The sequence below is a fragment of the Bos indicus genome, chromosome 22 (genome assembly GCF_029378745.1).
Source record: "Bos indicus isolate NIAB-ARS_2022 breed Sahiwal x Tharparkar chromosome 22, NIAB-ARS_B.indTharparkar_mat_pri_1.0, whole genome shotgun sequence".
Lineage (NCBI taxonomy): Eukaryota > Metazoa > Chordata > Mammalia > Artiodactyla > Bovidae > Bos > Bos indicus.
In genome coordinates this window covers 34,879,865-34,901,628 of record NC_091781.1, presented here as the reverse complement: position 1 = coordinate 34,901,628, position 21,764 = coordinate 34,879,865, and the positions used below count along the sequence as shown (strand labels likewise).

Here is a 21,764-nt window from a genome sequence, read left to right as displayed (position 1 = left end):
ACGTGGCAAAGCCTTTCTCCACTTAAAGGGCCCTTGTTTGTGTGCTGAAGTAGACGATTAATTACTTTAACAGTCTCTTATCTGACTGCCCCTAAAGCAGACTGCTTCTGCTTCACCTTTTATCTGTCCACCCCTGCTGTGATCCGTTTCCCATCTTGGTGCAAGGATGCTGAAAACTCACCATCTGTCGGAATCTCTACTAATAAATTTTCACAGTACCATAAATGTACATATTCCTCGATGAGATCCTCAGAGCTTACCAGGGCAAGGAAAGCTAAGGTCAAGAACTTGCTGCCAAGAAGGCAGCTTGCTTACAAACTCTTCATTTCTTAGAGATTTATTCTAAAACGCAGATGCTTGGTGGGGGGGGGGGGGTGTCATAATAATAATAACAGCAGCTAACTTACTGAGGGCTTATTATATGCCAGGCCTGACTCTTGAAGGCTTTTCAATATATTAATCTGTCCTTAGAGCCCTACTAGGCAGGCCCCATTAACATTTCCATTGTACCAATGAGGAAACTGAATCACTAAGATGTTAAGTAATTTAACTGAGGTCACCAGCAGTAAAAGGCAGTGGCCCTGGGGGTCAAGCCCCGAAGTCTAGGTTCTTAACCATTACTTCCATTTATTTATAGCTGCAGCAGCAACTCTACAGCATTATGTAACTGCATTGTCAGACTCTGGGTTCAGAACCAGGCGCTAGTACTGTTCTCTACCTCACAGGTGAGGTCTCTAAGTGTAAGTCACCATCCTAAGGTGACAGAGAGAGAGGGAGAGAGAGGCCTGGACAAGAGGTGAACAAAGTACAAGTGCCAGCCACAGGAGAGCCACAGCTGAAAAGGCTAGCAGGCAGCAAGCTTACAGCCTTATGGTAACATGGTAGCTGTCTTTCAGTTGTCAGTAAGGACTTCTCTGCAGGAGAACTTTGGCTGATTGAGTTTGGTCTCGGGCCACCCTGCTGCACACACAACAAACTGCTCCACCCAACTCCTAGGAATGATAACTGAACAAGGAAAGGGGGCATCGTTAGCATATCTCAAATCGTGACCAAAATGCTGGAAGCAGAGCGTGCAGGTGTGGCCAACAGCGCTGAAGGTACACAGGGCATTTCAGGTCTGGATCAGCAGCCCGGAGTCAACAAGATGAGGCAGAAATCGCAGGCTCTGATCAGCAGGGCTGCTGGATTTATGAAAAGGTCAGAGGGAACACAGAGAAGAAGATCTGCAAGGCTAGCTTACTTCTCAATCATTTCTACTTCAAAAGAAGGGCAAGTAAACCTCAACCAGCTCCTCCACCACTGGCTCTCTTCTCGCTCTGTCCCTTGTTGAAACCAGAACACTACCTCGGAAGGCAACAAAGGCCCAACTCCCGCTGAGACACGACCAACTTGCCAGCCTGAAATAGAGGCTGGTCAAAAACAGCACCACCTCCAGAGCCAGCCAAAGAAGGGCCTCGGGACATTCGGCACAGTCTCCATGTGTAGGGATGCTGTCATAATTTAGGACTGTGTTTGATGAAATCTTCTGAATATCTAGGGCTGTGCAGTCTTTCCCCCCTTCTCATTCCCTCCAAATCTGCTTCCATTCAAAGGCCCTAAAAATTCTTCTTAAATATCTGGCTTCTATAACTGAAACTTTTCCTGATGATTTAGGACCAAGAAATGCTCTGGAAGCATCAGACCGTGAACAATGGCCCAGCCCTGCAGCTGGGAAAGGTGTGAAAAAGGCATGGGGTGGGATGGGGGGAGAGCTTTGCATAGACCGCCTCCCCATCCCCCTATTCCCCATCCCACCCCATCCCCCTATTCCCCATCCCATCCAGGCAGAACCTGGATGTTGGCCTTTCCCAGCCTTCCGGGCCCCCTCAGCTCTCTCTCTCTGAAACTTCCATTTACTGGACTTGGTGAAAGGAAGTTTTCACATCATGCAAGATGCAGAATGTTAAAAAGGATGCTTCAGAGAACTTTTATTACTGACTGCCTTAATCAAATCAGGCATCAACAAACAATGAAAAACAAACCCACAGGATCACTTTGAGTTATAGCCCTTTCTGTTTTTTAAAAACGGTTTGGCTCTAATTACTTACTGAATAGCTGATGTAAGTACACAGTGAAATTCCAAATTGTTTCAAAAAAAGAACACCAGGAATATATATTGAAAGCCACCACTGCCCCCGCCCCGCCCCCTGGTTTGCCTCCAAGAGGAAGCTCCAGCTGTAGGCTGCTGCAGATGAACACACGGTTTTCTTCCACGCAGATGCCTGTGTCTCACACAGACTATTCTGCGCCAGTTTCCCCTTAGTAATAGATCTTGGGGATCTCCCTAAATCTTTTAACCAGAGGTGAAGTGCTCCTTTGCTACGATGAATGATATGAATGAGCCACAACTGACGTAGTTGATTCACTAATTTTCTAGACACTGGTTGTTTCCAATCACAAAGTGAGCTGCCATTAATATCGGTCAAAGTTGGGCTGGGGGTGCCACATCAGTTCGTTTTGTTTCTGAAGTGGGAGAAAGTCATCAGGTAGGAGCCACTGTGGAGTTAGGAACACTTCATCAATAGCCGTTACCAGTGCTTTCAGCTACTCGAGAATAAGGCAGACTACGTTACTGACTTTGGCAAGACTTACAGTTTGCATACCAGCTGGACAGGTACAGGTATTTCAGTATCATGACACAGAATGCAGTTCCTCTAAGTCAACACTTAGAAACGACAATAAAGGCAAACACTTCTCTGAGTGCCAGGCTCTGTGCGGAGGATTTTCCGTGCCATGTGTCACTGAATAACATGTCAGCCCTTGAAGCAAAGCACTAATTCATCACCTCACGTTAAAAGACGAGACTGAGACCAAGTTACCGCACAGCAGAGCAGGGATTATTAGGAGGAGATGATACAGTTCAAATGTTTCAATCAGACAGACCCGGGTCCATTTAACCCTGAGCTAATCCCGTACCAATCAAACGGCCTTCAGTGGGTCACTGAACCTCACTGCGCCTTAGCTTTCTTCACCAAAAGTGCAAAGGACAAGCCCCAACTCCATAGAGTTTTGGCAGGATCTGGCTGAAATCACTAAATCTAACAGCCCAGGAGAGAGCCACATATATAGTAAATGCTTAACAGGTGGTGGTGATTCACAGCCAAAAAGCAGTGCCTCAAGTGACACCCCCTTATGATTTCAACCCTCCCCTGAAACACACTGCACACGCGCACACACAGGGGCAGCAGAAGCCTGGACCACCACAGGGCGAGCCATAAATACCCAGAGGCAGGAACGCTCAGCCTTTCTCGGCGCCTTCAGAACCTTTTAGGTCAACGGCCCTGGAAAGCACACGGCAGCACCCACGTTAGGCATTCCCGGGCCAGGCAGCAGTAACGCGATCCGAGCGCAGTTCTGAAGGAGGACGGTATAAATAGCCCCTCTTATTAATAGAGGAGCCTCGCAGTCCAGGACTCCTGGCTGGAGGCTCTCCCTGGTGGGCTTTCCTCAGCGCTGCGGGCAGTGACGACCATGTGGTCTGGCGGCAGCTGCGCCAACATCCTCAGGTCCTCCGGGGGCCCCCAACCGGCTTGCTTTCTCTCTCCAACTGGCCCACGATGCTCTGCGGTTGCCGGCCTCCAAAATAAAACCACTGCTAAACCACCGACCACAGCTTTGCCAGCCTGTGGTTCCCCTCGTGCTGAGGTTTCCAGACTCAAGTGGTGGCTGGTGGCTGTGCAGGTTTCAGGAGAACTGACAGCCCTTGGAAGACTCAGTTAATTTAGAAGCAGTGTGCCCACTGTGATTTTTTTTCTTTTCTTTAATATGCTTCTCCATCTCCCCACCCATTGCTCCTCACTGCCTCTTCCTGCCTGCACGATGTATTAGGATTCCCTTCAGGAAAGGACTGGATCTTTATCAATGACAAGTTCCACTGCTCTGGGCCCTTGAGGAATTTGTGTCATCCATCCCACAGTATGACACTGGGGACCAGGGGTAGTCATGCTGGTAAAGGGTTCCCCCTATCAGCCCCCAAGGATTTGTATCTTAACAAGCCACCCAGCTCAGTGGCGGGGTGGGGGGGTTGTGGAGAGCAGCTCTGGGGTTCTCAAAGTAGAAGATAAATAATATACAGTGTGCCCCTGGGCTTCCCAAGTGTCTCAGTAGTGAAGAAACTGCCTGCCAATGCAGGAGATGTGGGTTCAATCTTTGGGTCAGGAAGATCCCCTGGAGGAGGAAATGGCAACCACTCCGGTATTCTTGCCTGAAAAATTCCATGGACAGAGGAGCCTGGCGGACTACAGTCCACGGGGCCACACAGAGTCGGACATGACTGAGAGACTGAACACACAGCATAGAGCCCTGCCCATGTACGATGCTCTGGAAATCAGATCCAATGAATAGTTACTGTATTTGTAACTGGATAACATGTCACTACGCCCATGTTCCAGAGGCAGCACAGAAGGAAGTACCTTGTCCGGGGACTCAGTCCCGGTAAGGGGCAGAAGCAGGACTCCAAGCCAGGTTTGCCTGCTACCAAACTCACATCCTCCCAGTACACGACACTGTACTCACAAGGAGTGATCCCTCTCTTTACAACTCCCACGCCCGGGAAGGCTGTGCTGCCACGGAGAGTCTGGGATAGGAGTGAGACCAGGGACTCCAGGCCTCACTCCCTCATTTACTAGCTATGCAATTGCAGCCTGGTTCCCAGGCTCTGCTCCACAACTGTCTGAAAATGTAGAAATGACCATAAGGAGCAGAGGGCTTTTTATTAGCACAATAGCCAGCTACAGTCAACTTTCCTGAGTGCATTAGCTGGAGGAAGAGGAGAAGACACACACAGTAGAGAGAGGGTAGACGACGGGGTCGAGAAATCTCACCCTGTCCCTAAATCCAACAGGAGCTCAGAAGGAAAAAAGCCAGAATGTGAAGGGAGAAGGGAAGGTGGGCTTGGACAAGGTGATGTGGGTTTGGACAAAGAGTCTGGAGGAATCAGAGGAAATACTAAGTACCTCGATAGAGAAGACCAATGCAGTAAGAGTGACAGAGGAGATCAAACACTGGACTTCCCATCCTTTTAAAATCTTGGGTGGAAGGCTGCAGGTTAAGAAGAGGGGGTGGGGGGTGAAGACAGTGCAGCTTCAGGCTTAAATACACAGCGCAGAAAGTGAAGAGGAACTAAAAAGCCTCTTGATGAAAGTGAAAGAGGAGAGTGAAAAAGTTGGCTTGCTGCTGCTGCTGCTGCTGCTATTAAGTCGCTTCAGTCGAGTCTGACTCTGTGCAACCCCACAGACGGCAGCCCATCAGGCTCCCCTGTCCCTGGGATTCTCCAGGCAAGAACACTGGAGTGGGTTGCCATCTCCTTATCCAACGCATGAAAGTGAAAAGTGAAAGTGAAGTCGCTCAGTCGTGTCCTACTCTTCGAGACCCCATGGACTACAGCCTACCAGGCTCCGCCGCCCATGGGATTTTCCAGGCAAGAGTACTGGAGTGGGGTGCCATTGCCTTCTCCCAACATTCAGAAAACTAAGATCATGGCATCTGGTCCCATCACTTCATGGCAAATAGATGGGGAAACAGTGGAAACAGTGGCAGACTTTATTTTTCTGGGCTCCAAAATCACTGCAGATGGTGACTGCAGCCATGAAATTAAAAGACACTTACTCCTTCGAAGGAAAGTTATGACCAACCTAGATAGCATATTAAAAACAGAGATATTACTTTGCCAACAAAGGTCCATCTAGTCAAGGCTATGGTTTTTCCAGTGGTCATGTATGGATGTGAGAGTTGGACTGTGAAGAAAGCTGAGCGCTGAAGAATTGATGCTTTTGAACTGTGGTGTTGGAGAAGACTCTTGAGAGTCCCTTGGACTGCAAGGAGGTCCAACCGGTCCATCCTAAAGGAGATCAGTCCTGGGTATTCATTGGAAGGACTGATGCTGAAGTTGAAACTCCAATACTTTGGCCACCTCATTTGAAGAGCTGACTCACTGGAAAAGACCCTGATGCTGGGAGGGATTGGGGGCAGGAGGAGAAGGGGACGACAGAGGATGAGATGGCTGGATGGCATCACCAACTTGATGCATGTGAGTTTGGGTGAACTCCGGGAGGTGGTAATGGACAGGGAGGCCTGGTGTGCTGCGATTCATGGGGTTGCAAAGAGTCAGACACGACTGAGTGACTGAACTGAACTGAACTGAACTGGAAATCAAACAGATTTGAGTTCAACTCTCAGCTTTCCTGGAGCTGAGATTGTAAAGAATCCACCTGCAATGTGGGAGACCCAGGTTTCATCCCTCATTTGGGAAGATCCCCTGGAGAAGGGAATGGCAACCCACTCCAGTACTTCTGCCTGGAGAATTCCATACACAGAGGAGACTGATGTGATATAGTCCGTGGGGTTGCAAACAGTTCCACTCAATTGAGTGACTAACACTTTTCTCAGCTTTACCAACCAGGTGACACTGAACAGGTTTATTTAATCTCTCTGAGCTTCCATTTCCTCCTCTGTAAAGTGGAGAAAATGACTGTAAAGAAAAGAATTTAAATCACACAGAGCTGGTGTCAGGATGAAATGAAGCCGTCTTCCTCTAAGGCTGAGTGTGGTGTTACTGTCATTGCTGTGCTGTTGTGATTCGGGAAATTTATTTTTAAGACTAACCGGCATCCCCAGTGAAGGACAGGTGCAAGTCAGATGCTCTCCGTTCTAGATCTGGGTGGGGATTAAGTTCCAAAAAAGCACCAAGTAAAAGGGGGATTAAAAGCCGCAGGTCAAGGGAACCAAACCAATTGAAACTGGATGGCTGTTGGGGGAAGAAACAAATGGCAAGACAGAGCTAGAGAGAACACAGCAAAGGCTCACGGGAGCATCAACTGTGCCCCCACTCTATGGCGGGGCTGATGACACTGGATCCACAACATAACATGACCCCCAGGGCCCCCTGGGACCCAGGCCCTGGCCACACACCCCGCCCTCACGCACACCAGGCACAGTGGCCCTCGTCCTGGTCCTTCTGTGAGGGCCTTGTCTTCTATTTGCAGCTCATCCTGTCCACACCACTCACATTTTCTTGATCTGCCTGTCAGTCACCACCCTGAGCGCTCCAGCTCCATTATTACCTCTCTAAAATCAAAGGAGAAAATCCTCCCCTGACCCTGTTCTAGGCCCCCAAACACGTATGACTAGTGAGTCTCCTGGCTTCCTTGTTCCCCACATGTCTTTCCCTTTTTTAATGTGGTTCTGTGACAGGCGAGGCTTGTCTGAGGTGCCAGGATTGTGGGAAATGGGAACAGCATTCAGGGGGCTACCAAGAAAACTACGAAGCCAGAGTAAAGACTATCTGAATGTAGCACTTTTAAAATTTGAAAGTGAATGCAGAACAACACTCATTCAGAGCAGAGTATGTAAGTTTTCAAACCAAGATATGATCAGCAACAGAGCCCTGTCAAGCCAGACAGGAGCCTGGGGCAAAAGGAAAAATAATCAGTTAAGCTGATTCAGACTTTACTTAAACTTTCTGTATTTTTTCATCATGGATTAGTATTATTTTATTATTTGGCATTCATTTTTCTTTTTTCAAATACTGCATTAAGGTCCTTTATCTTGAATGCTTAATTTTTTTTTAGAAGCCCCTTCAATCCTGCACCACTGGCAAATGCCTCTTACCTAACCCTTCCCTAGCTCTCTCTGTCTGCCTTATTCAGTCCTGTGCCCCCAGCAGCAGAGCAGTGCCTGGCACATAGGAGGTACTTGAGGAAATAGTGAATGAAAGCCTGAATGATGCCCTAAGAAATAACATGATTTTTGTTTTGTCCAATTCGAAAAGAAACCACTAAGCTCTGAGACTCAACCTACAGAAGTTGAATACAGTAACCACAAGTGGTTAAAGACAGCCTGGATCAAGGGAAAGGACTGGGTTATGGCCCAAACCGGCTCCTTGATGGGCTGGGTTTATCATTTCAGGTGGCTGTGGTGGGCTGTCACACCCCCACGAAATTCTTAGGCTGAAGTTCCAGCCCTCAATACCTCAGCTTGTGATCATAAGTGGAGAAAGGGTTTTTAAAGAGGTCATATGGATGGGTTCTAATCCAGTATGATTGGTGCCCTTTTGACAGGAGGACATTTGGACACAAAGAAGAGGCACCAGGGAAAGGAAAGGCCATGGGAAGAGGTGGCCAAGAAGGTGGCCATCTGCAAGTCAAGGAGAGAGGCCCCAGAGGAAACCAACCCTGCCAGGACCTTGATCTTGAACTTCCAGCCTCCAGAACCCTGAGAGAATAAGTTACTATTATTTAAGTCACCCAGTCTGTGGTCTTTTATTAAGTAAACTTGCATAATGACCCACTTCCAAACTAGTCCAAATCATGTGACCCTATGGAAAAATAAGGGCCCTGGACAAAGTATTTCCAAGCGTCCCTTCCTACTCTCATCTTCCTTTAACTTGGGAACTTGGAACCTTCTTTAAACAGACCTGGAAATCATAAACAGCATTTTGGAGAATCTGGAGATGGTGTTAGAGAGCACAAGTATTTAACAAATTGCATCATCTGATTAAATTTCCTTTAGATAAACCCTCAACAATAGGATCAAAAAATAATAAACAAGGATTTTTTTTTATCAGTTACATGTAACAAGTAAAATATATAAAGCACTTAATGTCTACTAAAAATAGAGTAACAACAGGAGCGAATGGGTGAATGATTTATGAAATATCCATGCATAAGTAGCTTTACATAAAAATTGAAATGGGATAGTAAAAATCTTTTAATTTACATGACAAAGTATTCACAAATGTAAGGAGAAGTAAGAAACAGATGTAAAACCATGGTATAAATACAGTTTGATTCCAAAATTTTGTGTAGAAGTATATATTTTTCACTAAGTGTCCACAATGTTTAGCCTTGGGTGATAATACTGGTGATTTTAATTTGTTTTACATATTTCTACAGTTGCCAAATTTTCTGCAGTGGGTATGCATGACTTTTCTTTGAAGTCCCTGTAGAACTAAAATCCTGAATAACTCTAACATTCACGTTAAAAGCAGAATTCCTCACATTAAAAAGAGAAAGAAAAGACTGAGGCCTGACTTAAAGGACATTGCAAGAGACAGCAAACCTGGCGTTCGAAAGACAGTAATGTCTAGTTCTGTTTGGAGATCGGGAGAGAAAAATCAGCCTTATTATCCATTTCTCTATACCTTGCATTCCTGGGAAAGAGAAGGGGTGGGCCGGCTGATTTGCCCCAGCAAAGCAGGCTGCTCTAGGGCCCTGGGGACTGGGGGAAGTACCAGCCAGGTGTGTTAGCCCCCTGGGCCCCCAAGGCTTTCCACAAGCCTGTACAGCCCCCGTGGGCATGTGATTTCCAATAAATTCACATCTGCTGGACACACCCATCACTGACTGCCCAGGAAGAAGAGAGGGGCTTCAGCAAAGGAGTGCTAAGTAGGCAGGACCTTTTGTCTCCAACAGCGCCCAGCAGATGTCCCCTCTAACAAGGTTCAGACTGCTGATCCAGGGAAAGAGTGGCGCTGCCACAAGACAGGGTCTTCCCCAGGAGCTTGCCATCCTGCCCACCAACCCCCCAAAGTTTGAGGAAAAGCACTCACACTTCTTGTAGATTCGGCAAGTCCTCAAAACCAGCAGGATCAATCTCAGAAAGTTTGTTGTAACTCAGGTTTCTGGAAAAAGGAGAGCAAAAAACAAAGAAAAAATTCAGTCAATACTCCCAAATTTAGGAATCATCTACCCATCCCTCCCCAGGAGAAATAACCCCTCTTACTCATAACTGCCTGCATCTCATGTACTATTTTAAGTAACCCTGGTGGCTCAGACAGTAAAGAATCTGCCTGCAATGCAGGAGACCAGGGTTCAATCCCTGTGTCGGGAAGATCCTTGGAGAAGGAAATGGCAACCCACGGCAGTATTCTTGCCTGGAGAATTCCATGGACAGAGGGATTCTGTGACCACCATGCTGGTCCAAATGCCTGGCATCCTATCAAATGGCATTTTGAAAAATTACTGTTTTACTAAGGCATCAAACACTATTAAGAAGCAGTAAAGGGAGTCTGATCCTTCACTGACTAAAAATCAGTGGTCCCCAACCATGGATGACATTTGGCAAAGTCTGTAGACATTTCTGGTTGTCATGACTGAAGGGACGGGGAGGGGAGGATCCTACTAGCATCTGGTGGGGAGAGGACAAGGAAGCTGCTAAACAACCTCCAAAGGACAGGACAGCCCTTAAGGACAGATCCAGCCTTCACTGCTAATAGTAACATTCAGAGGTTGAGAGACTTTGGTCTAAACAAAAACTTCAGGATCAAAACTCGCTTGCATGTATAGTTAAAGTTGAAAGGACTATTTAATAAGTGAGCAATGTAAGATCTTAATCATAAGGTTTATATGAACATGGCATTCCTACCATCGATGAACAAATATTTCAAGTGATAATCATGCCAGAGAGAGGAGCACTGTCATAGGAAATCACGTTGGTGTGAACCAAAGCCTCACATGCCAGCAGCGTTCTCAAGATGACAGCGTCTATCACATGACTCAGAATTACATCCCTCTCCCCTTCAGCCCATCTGTGACCCCATTCTCAGAGGGAGACAAGGACCAAGCGGGACAATGTTTGATCTGCTGAGCTTCCCAGAGCACACCCTCAACCCAGACCAGCTTGATCTTTCAGGAACAGAACCCACACAGATGTGGTCCACACGGGCCCTCACTGTGCCTCACTCTTTGCAACCAAAATACATCCAATCCTGTGTGTGCCAAAGGAGCTGGCTACATTTTTCATCTCAGCTATTAATTCCACTGCCATTACTGCCAATTAACAAGTACTACGAATCGAGAGTTCAAAGTCTCTTAAGGGGCCCAGTATCACATTAAGTGGCAACTTTCTTTTAAGCTTCCTCCAGAGACATTCCAATCAATACTAAGCCAGAGCCGAGAGCCATTTCACTGTCAACTCAAGACATTTATCTAAATAAAAGTCAAACCACCCTTGAAATTAATGGTACATCTGTGTTCGGGGCACAGCCTGAATTAAAAGCAATTTGTCCAGGGATTATGTTACCATAAAAATTGAAGGTGGTAATTTTTAAACCACCTATTGAAGTCAAGTGTGAGCTTGTCTGTTCTTGGGAGTATTTACAATGAGATACTTACACAGAAATCAACAGGTTAGACTTGGAACAGAAAATCCACAAATGGAGAGAGTTCTTTCCTGTCACAGAAAGGACTGAGTGGACTAAAAGTTCCTCCTATGATGAGCATATTATCATGACAATGTGGGGCAGAGATCTTGTTTCTGGTTCTACAGGTAGTGTGAGTTGATAATGACCGTGACATTCATATCATCTCAGGTAATGGGGAGTTGCTAAGCCGGAGCAGGCTTGAGAGAAAGACTCAGAAACCACAAAGCCAAGAGCTGGAAGGGTAAACAAGGGACGCAGGCGGTCACCTGCCAGGTGTGGAGTGAGGCTGACACAGCAGTGCCCACTCAACCTGCCTGCCACCTAAAGGGGCCATTTGTACCTGGTTCCCAAAAGAAGGGTGGTGCACACCAGTCTCCTTCATTTTCAAGAAGCCTGAGCTCTGAAATTTTATGTGCAGTCTTTTCAATTCTTTAAATGTATATGTTAAAACCTGGCGGTGTGTGTGGACCACATCTCTGCAAACATAAATCTGCAGAACACATTTAAGCAGAGGATCACCATTTTTCAACCTCTGATCTAGTTTCAAAATAACTTGCGGCCAGGGCAGGAGCTGGGGTTCACAGGATCTAGGGCCCACGCTAGGCCTGGTGGCTCTGTTCTGAACAATCTGAAAGGAAATCACTTCCCTCAATCCCTGAGCCAGAAAAGTCCAGATCCTTTAGGAACTCAGGCTTAGAATAAAGACATTTAAAATCACAACTCTCCTTGGTCTCTATTTTTTCCCCTTAAGGAGCACATACAATTTATTTACATTTCAAAAACGCTGTATCTAGTGTTATATTTAAAACAGATGGCCAACAAGGACCTACTGTATAACATAGGGAACTCTACTCAATACTCTGTAGTAACTTAACTAGTAAAAGAATTTGAAAAAGAATACATATATGTATATGCATAACTGTAACATATGAATTATTCTGCTGTACACCTACCTGCAACTAACACAACATTGTTAATCAACTATACCCCAATATAAAATAAAGTAAAAAAAAAAAAACAAAAAAACCTTGTACAAATTCTGCTTTTTAGATAAGGCAACTTGATAAAGGGGGATTCCATAAGCTACTTTTATCAAGAAGCCAGACAGTATCAGTACTTAACACGGAGATTCCAGGAAGTAGCAATAAGTTCAAGAGACTTGTAAGTGGAAATCTAAGCGTTCACTTGGTCTGCCTGGATGAAGCGATTTTTCGATTCTCGATCAACTGGAAAAGCCACGTATCGCCAACCCAGACTGCCTCTAAGAGTAATTCTGCTCTCAGCACCTTTCACCAACACAGAGAGAATACAGTAGCTGAGGCTCAGGTCCCTTGGAATGACACTGCTTTGGGACAAAGAGCTTTTAAGTCTGAAAAATAAATCCTGGTACAAAGCGGGGAATGAGGCTGACACAGCCGTGTCCACTCACTTGCCTGCCACCTAAAGGGCCATTTGTACCTGGTTCCTAAAACAAGGGCGGGTGAAGACCAAGTCTCCTTCATTTCCAAGAGAAGCTCGAGCTCTGAATTTTTATGTGATTACCAACTGCTCTATCAAAAACCAGGGAAAATATTTACTTTCTTCTCCCTGACAAGCACAATCTGAAGTAAAATCCGCAGACATTTTTCTTGTTTGCTCATCTCTGGGAGAGACACTCTCAGTATAAATATTTTCCTATTGTGGTAAAATACACATAACCTATAGAGTACCATCTTGACCACGCTTCGTGTACAGTTCAGGGACATAAAGTACATTCTCACTGTTATACAACCATCACTACCATCCCTCCCTCCCTAGCACTTGTACATCTTTTCCAACTGAAACTCATCACCCATTAAACACTGACTTCCCATTCTCCCCTCCCTCCAGGGCCTGGCTACCTCCCTTCACTCTACATGCTGTCTGTGTGACTTGGACTTGAGAGGTACTTCACACGAGTGGAGCCATCAGTACCTTTAGTGTCTGGCTGATTTCACTCAGCACAGTGTCCTCAAGGTGCACCCATACTGTGACACGTGTCATGCGTTCCTGCTCCTTTTTGTGGCTGAATAGTATTCCATTATTCACCTGTGTGTGTGTGTGTATCTTCCGTATTTTGTTTCTCCCTATAAAAGCTGATAGATATTAGGGCTGGTTCCATCTTTCGGTTATTGTGAATCATGCTGCTGTGTACATGGTCATCCCCCACCCACACCCCGGCATAACATATAAAGATTTTTTTTAAACTCTTTGACTGCCACACTTCCTGACAACGTTCATTTCTCCAAGATGAAAGATATCCATATACTTTGGTCCAAGAACTGTGCAGAGAAGGGTCTGAATAACAATTTAAGAGTTAATTAGTGAAAAACTTTTACCTAGGAGACCTTTTTTTCTCAGGTGGCAGCTGACAGGCACACAGGTCTAAGGCATCTCACTTATTTCGGCAAACATGGTCAGCCTTACTAGGCCCGACATCTGAGTGTGTTATTGGTTGAAGGTTTCAGATTCTCCTGTCAAAACAATCCATCTATCAGCAGGACAGATGCTGTCAAAAGCACTTCTGCACCTTTCAGGACCAAAGCGCAGAGGAAAGAAACCTTAGGGAATTTAGTTACTGCCAACTGCAGCTTTCATTAAACAGTTTGTCAGCCACTGTCATAACACAAATTTCCCTTGTACTTGCACAAAGGGTGCACCACTCTTCCAACAATGGAGCCCAGCCGTAGATACTCTTTCTGCTAATCTGCTGAGAGATGACTGTCCGGCCCACCGTTTGCCCAACATGCCAGAGGCCCCTCCGCAGAGACCGGCTCAAGTTTTAAACAGGTTTTATCTGCAGCTGAAGAGCAAAGGGTTCAACAGTGCACGGCAATAATCTGCTTGCTGAGCCCTTTTCCTGGCAAGACCCCTACCCAGACCTCACAGAATGAGAAGAGCTAAGTCTTCAAATAGCTGAGAAATCCCCCACTGTTCTGTAAACCCCTGCTCTCCTATCCAGCAGCACCCAGCCAAGTGACCCTGACATTCATACTTAAACTAATCAAGATTACAGAAAACTAGGACTTCAGGGTCTCAGGGGCACCAGCCACTATCCACGTGTCCAACTACCTGTGGCTAGCAGGGAGAAGCCATTTCCGTCATCCCTGAAATTTCTATTAACTGAAATCAAGGAGTAATCAACAAATATTTGAAGTGAAATGGCATGGAGGGAAAAAAGTTGGATTTGAAAAATACATGTGATCACTGCAGCTTTGTAGCACAGTCTGAGGTTAGGGAGTGTTATTCCTCCAGCTCTGGTTTTCTTTTTCAAGATTGTTTTGGATACTCAGGACTTTTGTGTTTCGATACAAATTTTAATTTTTTTTGGTTCTTATTCTGTGAAAACTGACAAAACAGAAATAGTTATAGATGTAGAAAAGAAACTTTTGGTTACCAGAGTGTAAAGCGGGGGTATAAATTGGGAGATTGGGATTGATATATACACACTATTACATACAAACTAGGTAACTAATAAGGACCTACTGTTTGGCAAGGGAACTCTACTCAATACTCTGTAATGACTTATATGGGAAAAGAATCTAAAAAAGAGTGGATATTTGTATAACTCAGTCATTTTGCTATACACCTGAAACTAACACAACATTGTAAATCAACTATTCTTCAATAAAAATTTGAAAAAATAAATTTGAATTTCCCAACAATCTAAATCCACTGGAATCTGGCACCAGCTGTGCTTGGGTGGCTCAGGCGTGTCTGACTCTGCGACCCCATGGACTATAGCTCGCCAGGCTCCCCTGTCCATGGGATTCTCCAGGCAAGAATACTGGACTGGGTGGCCACACCCTCCTCCAGGGGATCTTCTCAACCCAGAGATTGAAGCCAGGTCTCCCGCACTGCAGGCTGATTCTTTACTGTCTGCGCCGCTAGGGAAGCCCAAAGGTGGTGGGGGAGGGGCACGGATCTCAGCCCCTGTCCCTCAGGCACACACAGTTCTTAACCAATCCCAGCAGAGGAAGAGGGCTTTGAAAACTAAATCCATGAGAAAGACACTCTTAAATAAAAAAATGCCCTCTGAATGTAATTCTATAGGCTTTATCAGCTATTGACATAATCTGACCAGCACCAGTCTGGATTACAACCAGAACCACATATTACAAACTTGGCAAACACTATTCAAAGCTGGCAAACAATAATTCATTGATTCCTTGGAAACTGGGGGATAAAACGTTCCACTTACTTCTGAGTAAAGTTGTGGTGAGGAGACAACCCCAGCATCACTAGATAATGTCAACAGCACTTTACCCTCAAAAACAGGCACTGCTCACAGATCACTGACTCTACAGGCAAAACCTCTCACAGGAAGGAGAGTGCCATGCACAGCTGTATTTTCCAATTTTATGAAGAAAAATAATCCAAAGTGGAAGGAAGCTGGCCACAAATCTGTGACAGGAATCCTCTGGGAAAGAAGGTTTTCCCATTCAGTTTGGTTTCCAGGCCAGTCTATTTCCCACTACTCAGCCCTGTCTGGGCACCTGAACAAAACAGAACTTTGCATATTTTAAGAGTTCAGATGTTAGCTAAAGCCAAGAATGCAGCCGGAAAGCAACCCATCTGCTGAGCACACTGGGGTGCCTCGGACTGGCCTAGAGGGGTGCCTCTTCTCTCTCTGCAACCTGTGGGCTTTGGCTGTGTATCTCCTCTTAACCTTACAGGGTGCTGCCTGCCATCCATTATAAAAGGAGTCATCTGCTTAGGACTAACTGGGAAAAAGTGATTAGTCTTTTTCCCAAGGGGTATGAATGAGAAAGAACACGCAGACTTGTTAGAGTCATTTAATCTCTTAAACTTTCAAGGCTTTTTCTGTTGCATTTTTGCCTTCTGAGCAGTTATGTGTCGTACGTATCAAGATCCAACGAAATCACCACACTGTGTTCCTCAGGCCGACATTATAAGGTTTTATGGGAGGAAATTTATTTTTAAATCTAGGATATCAGATGCCCTTACCTTTTTTTCCCTCCTATTACAACACTGTCCCCTCATTAACCAAAAGTCGTAAGTGAAAGGGCTGATCATACACATTGAAGGTTTATTTTAAGAATGACAAAACTGTATCTTAAACTAGATTTATCATTCCTCTGATATCCTCACCAAGAATTACCAGGCAGAAGGTGGTTTTATACTTGTGTTTCTTCTGTACGGTGATCAACCACATATTCCCTAAACTGAGGCTCAGAAAAAGAAATACATTCAGCAAATAATCAAATGCAAAATCACTGGACAGAACTCAATACTTAACAGCTCACCTTGACAGCTTTAGGTCACTAACATTAGACAAAGTCAGTAATGAGTCATAGTTATTCTGACTTTTGAAAATGTTAAACAGATAATTCTATATGCAAATGAGGCTTACAAGCAACTCAAAACAAGAGTAATTACACACTAGCCTTTACCCACACACCAGAGTCACTCACTTCTTAAAACCAGCTTTAGAAATGAGTGTGGGTCTCCGACTTCTGATGCTTAAGACATTATCTGAGAGAAGTCAGCCTTGTGTAACTGATCCTGCTGGTCTTAAGTGTGCTTCTATGCCTGACAGTTCACACAGCTCACCCAGGCCTGTGGTTAGTTTGAATGCAGGCTTAAGTCTTTGTCCTATAGCACCCAGCAGATGTCAAGTTTGGCAAATATTTATTGACTGTTGGTCTATAGTCTATATTGCGCCTAGGTTAAGTTCTAATACAAATCAGGATAAGATCTAGTTCATGACTTCAAAGAGTTCACAACCTACTGGTCAGATAAGACCCTGAACCAAATAACTCCACCCAAAGGCTCTAACAGGGCAAGCATCTTGGGAATGATGAACCAAGAGTTGCAAAATGACAGTTCTCGGGCCAAAGGTGAGCTGCAGGGAAATTTGTGTCTGACCAAATGGTATTTGGAGAGACCTAAAGTTTTCAGCAAAAATTTGAACGTTTCAGCTTCTCTTGAAATTGCAGGGACACCTCAGAGATAATGTGAGTTCAGTTATAGACCACTGCAATAAAGCAAATGTTGCAATACAGAAAATCATACAATTTTTCTGGTTTTCCGGTAAATACAAAATTGTGTCTTTATACCATACTATAATCCATGAAGTGTACAACAGCATTATGTCTTAAAAAATAATAATGAACATACCTTAATTATAAAATACTGCTCTTAGAAAAATTGACCCTACAGACTTGCTCGGTTCAGGGTTGTCACAAACCTTCAATTGGTAAAAAATGTAACAAAGCAAAATGCAGTAGAAGGCAGTATGCCTGTCATCACAGGGCCAGCATGCTGACAGCACAATCCGTTACATTATTTAGCAAGGACCCAGCTGACCACAGGCCTCACCACTCCTATGATCTTCCTCAGGACTTCTTTGCTCACTTGTAGTATCTCCCTGGCACTGCAAACATCTGGGTTTGTCTTCCTGGCATGGAGTCCAGGTGACGTTCAGAGCAGGGAAGATTAACTATGATGAGGAAGGTTTATCAAAAATGCAAAATGAAAGTGAATGCTCAGTCATGTCCGACTCTTAGTGACCCCACGGACTGCAGCCTACCAGGCTCCTGCGTCCATGGGATTCTCCAGGCAAGAGTATTGGAGTGGGGTGCCATTGCCTTCTGCTAAATCTGGAAGAGCAGCAGCACAACAGCATGGCTTTTAAGGAAGAGCTTCAGGATATAAGGCCAGAAAAGTACAATAAGGCATAGATTGGAAAAAAAAAAAAAAAAAAAAAGCCAAGTCAGGAGCTCCTAGAAAGGAGAAGGGCCAGACAGGAAAGGTTGCAGGCTAAGTGGAGAAGAGCATGCAGCCCCATGCTGTCAGAGCGACAACGCCGCAGGCAGTTAAGGCAAGGGTGTGCAAACCATAATAAACCCCAATGCCAAGTCCACTGTGAACTTTATTACAAGATCATTACAGGTGATTCCTGCAGCAACAGAAAATCTCCTTGCTCATCTAGTTCAAGGTCTGACCTGAACGCTCAAGAGGCCCACCATCACTGAAAGTAATCGATTTCTACAACAGCCCTTAAAACAGGAGATCCTAGGATCAGCTTTTCCTGCCCAAATCTTAGCTTGGGTAAAGACAGAAAGCAATCGGATATGATATGGCTCTCTCATTTAAGCAGTCTCGTGCTTGATTGTGGAGGATGTACTAGGGGGAGTACACAATTTTTCCATAATAGTCATTCGTTAAATATGGTCTGTGCATCACTGACAATGAGAGATAGATTAATTTCATTAATAAAAGGCACTCCATTCGCTGCAGCAACTAAGTTTGGTGGGGACCTCACTAACAATGAAGATTTGGGCAGAGAATAGCTGGTGGCCACAGGCTGACCACCCTACCCCCACAAACCTGTCATAAAGACACCAAAACCCAGGAACACCCCAGCAGGGAAGAAGCACCTACAGCCGGCACTTGGTTTTGCTATTAGAGAAGTGACTTGGAAATGGGCAGAGGTGGTGAGGGGTCAGGAGTCCCCTCACCTATTCTCTCCTTTATCACCTCTGGAGAGGGATAACACACCAGCCCTTTCAGACAGTCCTTAAGCTCTACTGGGCTTTCCAAAGTTGTCACCCCCTTGCTGGGCACCACTCCACACACAGCTTAATCTTTCCCTCTTGAAAGCCCAGCCGTTCCATAGAACAGAGGGTGGTGGTGCCTCAGGGCCAGGCCCTCCCACCCCCACCAACCTCTCCTCCTCTCACCAGGGCTCCGGTGAGAGCAAAGGGCTCATCAATCAGGACCTAAAAAGGCTCTAAAATGAGCTCCAGGAATGTGGGCTCACCTCCACCAACACACTCAAGAGGCTGGAGTTCCTTTGGTTTAAAAAAAAAAAAAAAAATGGAGGAGGATTTTCCTAAATGAAAACCATGCTGTATTAAGGCAGGAAACGGAAGCTCTTGCTTCTGTCGTAGTTAAAACAAGCCGAGCAAAAGGGACAGGAAGTGAGGGACACATTACTCCAGTGGATACATTTGGAGTCCGTGGTTTGCCGAGTGCTTTGTGGGGTCCACCAGTGTCCCTCTGGTCACAGATCACTGTTTGCCTGTCCCCAAATCTCCACCCATACCTCTGTCCCTACAAATACTCACTTTCAGAAGATTAGCTTCCTGTGGAACCAATCACTGCAAAATACAGCGTATTTAGTAAAAGGGTGAAGGGGCTTTGAGATGCGTTGAGTCTGAGCTGACCTGTTCAAGACGTAACACCGTAGGAACAGTTTTTTCAATGTGTCACCCAACCAAATATAACTATATAAATGGTGGCACAGCCATATACTGTGGTCAGTTGCCTTTTGCAACACACTGAAGTGCTTCCCCACAGAGCACAGAGTGGTTTCCCACACTTCATGCCCCCACCTAAGGGCCCTGGGAGGACTGTGATTATCAAGGAGGAAAAGAACTATTTTAACACAGCCCTGTAAAAGGTACTCCTGGTTGCAAGAACAGCCTGGCCAGATTCCAGGCTTGTCTTGTTGGCAGAAGATATAATCGAGGATTTCATTGGGATAAAAGGATAAAGAAATCCTATACCAGTGACTTGAGATTCTTCAGAAATGAAACCTCCAATAATGGATTACTTCCCCCGAGTACGAGAGACACATACTGAAATATTAAGAACCAACCAACCAACCAGAAAAAAAAAAACACCCTTTCCATGATCTGAGTCATTACACACCATTCTAAATCCTCTTCTCTAGATGTTTCCTGAACCAGGCAAGGATCGAGGCATTCATTCTGTGCTTTTTTAACCCTCATTTCTGAAAATTCACTTCACAACATAATCCAATCAATGAAAAAATAGCACACAAGCTTCACATTACAGAAATGTATGCCAAAAGATGAAAATTAAACTCTGCACGTGTGATGATCAGAGTCTGTTGATGTTGTTTTAAAAAAGTATTTAGAAGAGTCATTTTAGGCAAACATCATTTTGGGTTACAAAAGGGCAGTATATATACAGACAGTCTATGGGGTCACAAAGAGTCAGAAACAACTTAGCGACTAAACCACCATCCCTGACATGGTAAGTGACTTTTCGTCCCCCTTAAAGGGGCAAGAAGGAAATGATTTTCCCCCCAGTAATTACATTTTTACAAATAAATGTACCTTAATGTTATCAGCTTATCTTTCCTAATCTGACACCAAAAATTTTAAGGGACAAATGAAATCAGTGGGCATAACTACCTTCCCAGAATAGAGCTGCTCAGAAGGAAAACCTCCTCTGGAAAGCCAGACGTTCATACAGGTGTTCTCTGGAATCCTCTATCAGCGTGCGGTGGAATTTACACGCACCTTTTATTTTTCCAACTGAAATCACACCGAGCATTCACTAAAGTCTCAGGCATCTGTCTGTGCCAATGCAAAGCCCGAGCGTCCACAAGCCACAAAGCTAACAGAAAAATCTAGGTTTACTTGCATTTACCACGTTACTTGGCATTACAAGCCGATGGAGAGCAAGGTGCCCACAGATATTACCAAACACTGTCTTCTCGGTTTTCTATTTCTTCTTCTAGGTCTCAAAGAGTCAAATATTACCTTCTAGGTTTATCTTCCCATCCTTTCCCACATTTCCCAGCTACTTCCCAACTTAAAAATGAAGATGACTCAAACATAAAGAACAGATCCCCGGTGTAAGTCAGCCAAACCCAAAAACTGAATTTACCCACCAGTTTTCAAGAACACATCCGCTGTATTACAGGGAGGCACACGAGGGATTGGAGTTAAAGTATTTTAAAGAAAACTCAGTTTGGAAAGGTCAGTCTCCTGGCTAACAGTGAGGGTGCTGACTTTATTAGCTAGCTTATCGACTTGGGATCTCGTTCTGTCAATTTTTCCGCTGGGCTTTTAAGAGTTTATATGTGTCATGAAATGCTCAGCTGAAGCCAAAATTTTTTATTCCTATGATGCTCAGATGTCACACAAACACCATAAAATTAAAAGCCCATCCACATCATTGTCCTGGGGCCATGGTGACTTCTCTGGCTCTGGTTGCTGGAATGGCTGAGCAGAGACCAAGTCAGTTAAGGTGGAATAGCTAGGTGGTAGGCATTTCAGTGCAGCTACTGCACAGAGTGTTGTTCTCTGCTGCTGCAATTCGGGGCCTTCCTTCTCACTGAGATTACGGACACCAAGAATCAGACGATGCCTGTGACCTGCACCCCGGACATACTGAACTTTTACTACTTCGAATGCAAAACTGGCAGTGAAAATGACAGAGCTACAATATACTTTTGTTGCTTCTTCTCTTTTTCAGTCATTCATCAAAGTTTCTAAAGCCTGTGCTACAATTCATGGGGTCTTGAAGAGTGGGACATGACTCCGGGACTGAACAACAACACAACCTATCTAAAAAACATCCTTTCTCTCTTCCACATGGCTGACATTCGCTGAGGCCCAGGGCACCCTAACATCCAGCTCCTCACAGTCACACTGTCCATCCCCGCCCCCGCCTCTTCAGAGTTTGCAGTTCCAGGTCATTTACTCCCAAAGATGTGTCTTAAAGGAGGGATCCTAACGGTGAACTCTGCTAAATTATATCTCAACCAAATAATGACTGTTACTAT

At 45.0% G+C, this 21,764-nt stretch overlaps 1 protein-coding gene across 2 annotated transcripts in view; it reads right to left on the bottom strand.

Moving 5' to 3' along the window:
* LRIG1 (leucine rich repeats and immunoglobulin like domains 1) overlaps window positions 1-21,764 on the bottom strand; it is a 114,402-nt gene that overhangs the window by 65,956 nt on the left and 26,682 nt on the right. For both annotated transcript variants that reach the window (XM_019984108.2, XM_070776343.1), the window contains exon 2: window positions 9,587-9,658. In XM_019984108.2, the coding sequence (XP_019839667.2) occupies window positions 9,587-9,658 (72 nt within the window). The remainder of the gene's footprint in view (window positions 1-9,586; window positions 9,659-21,764) is intronic.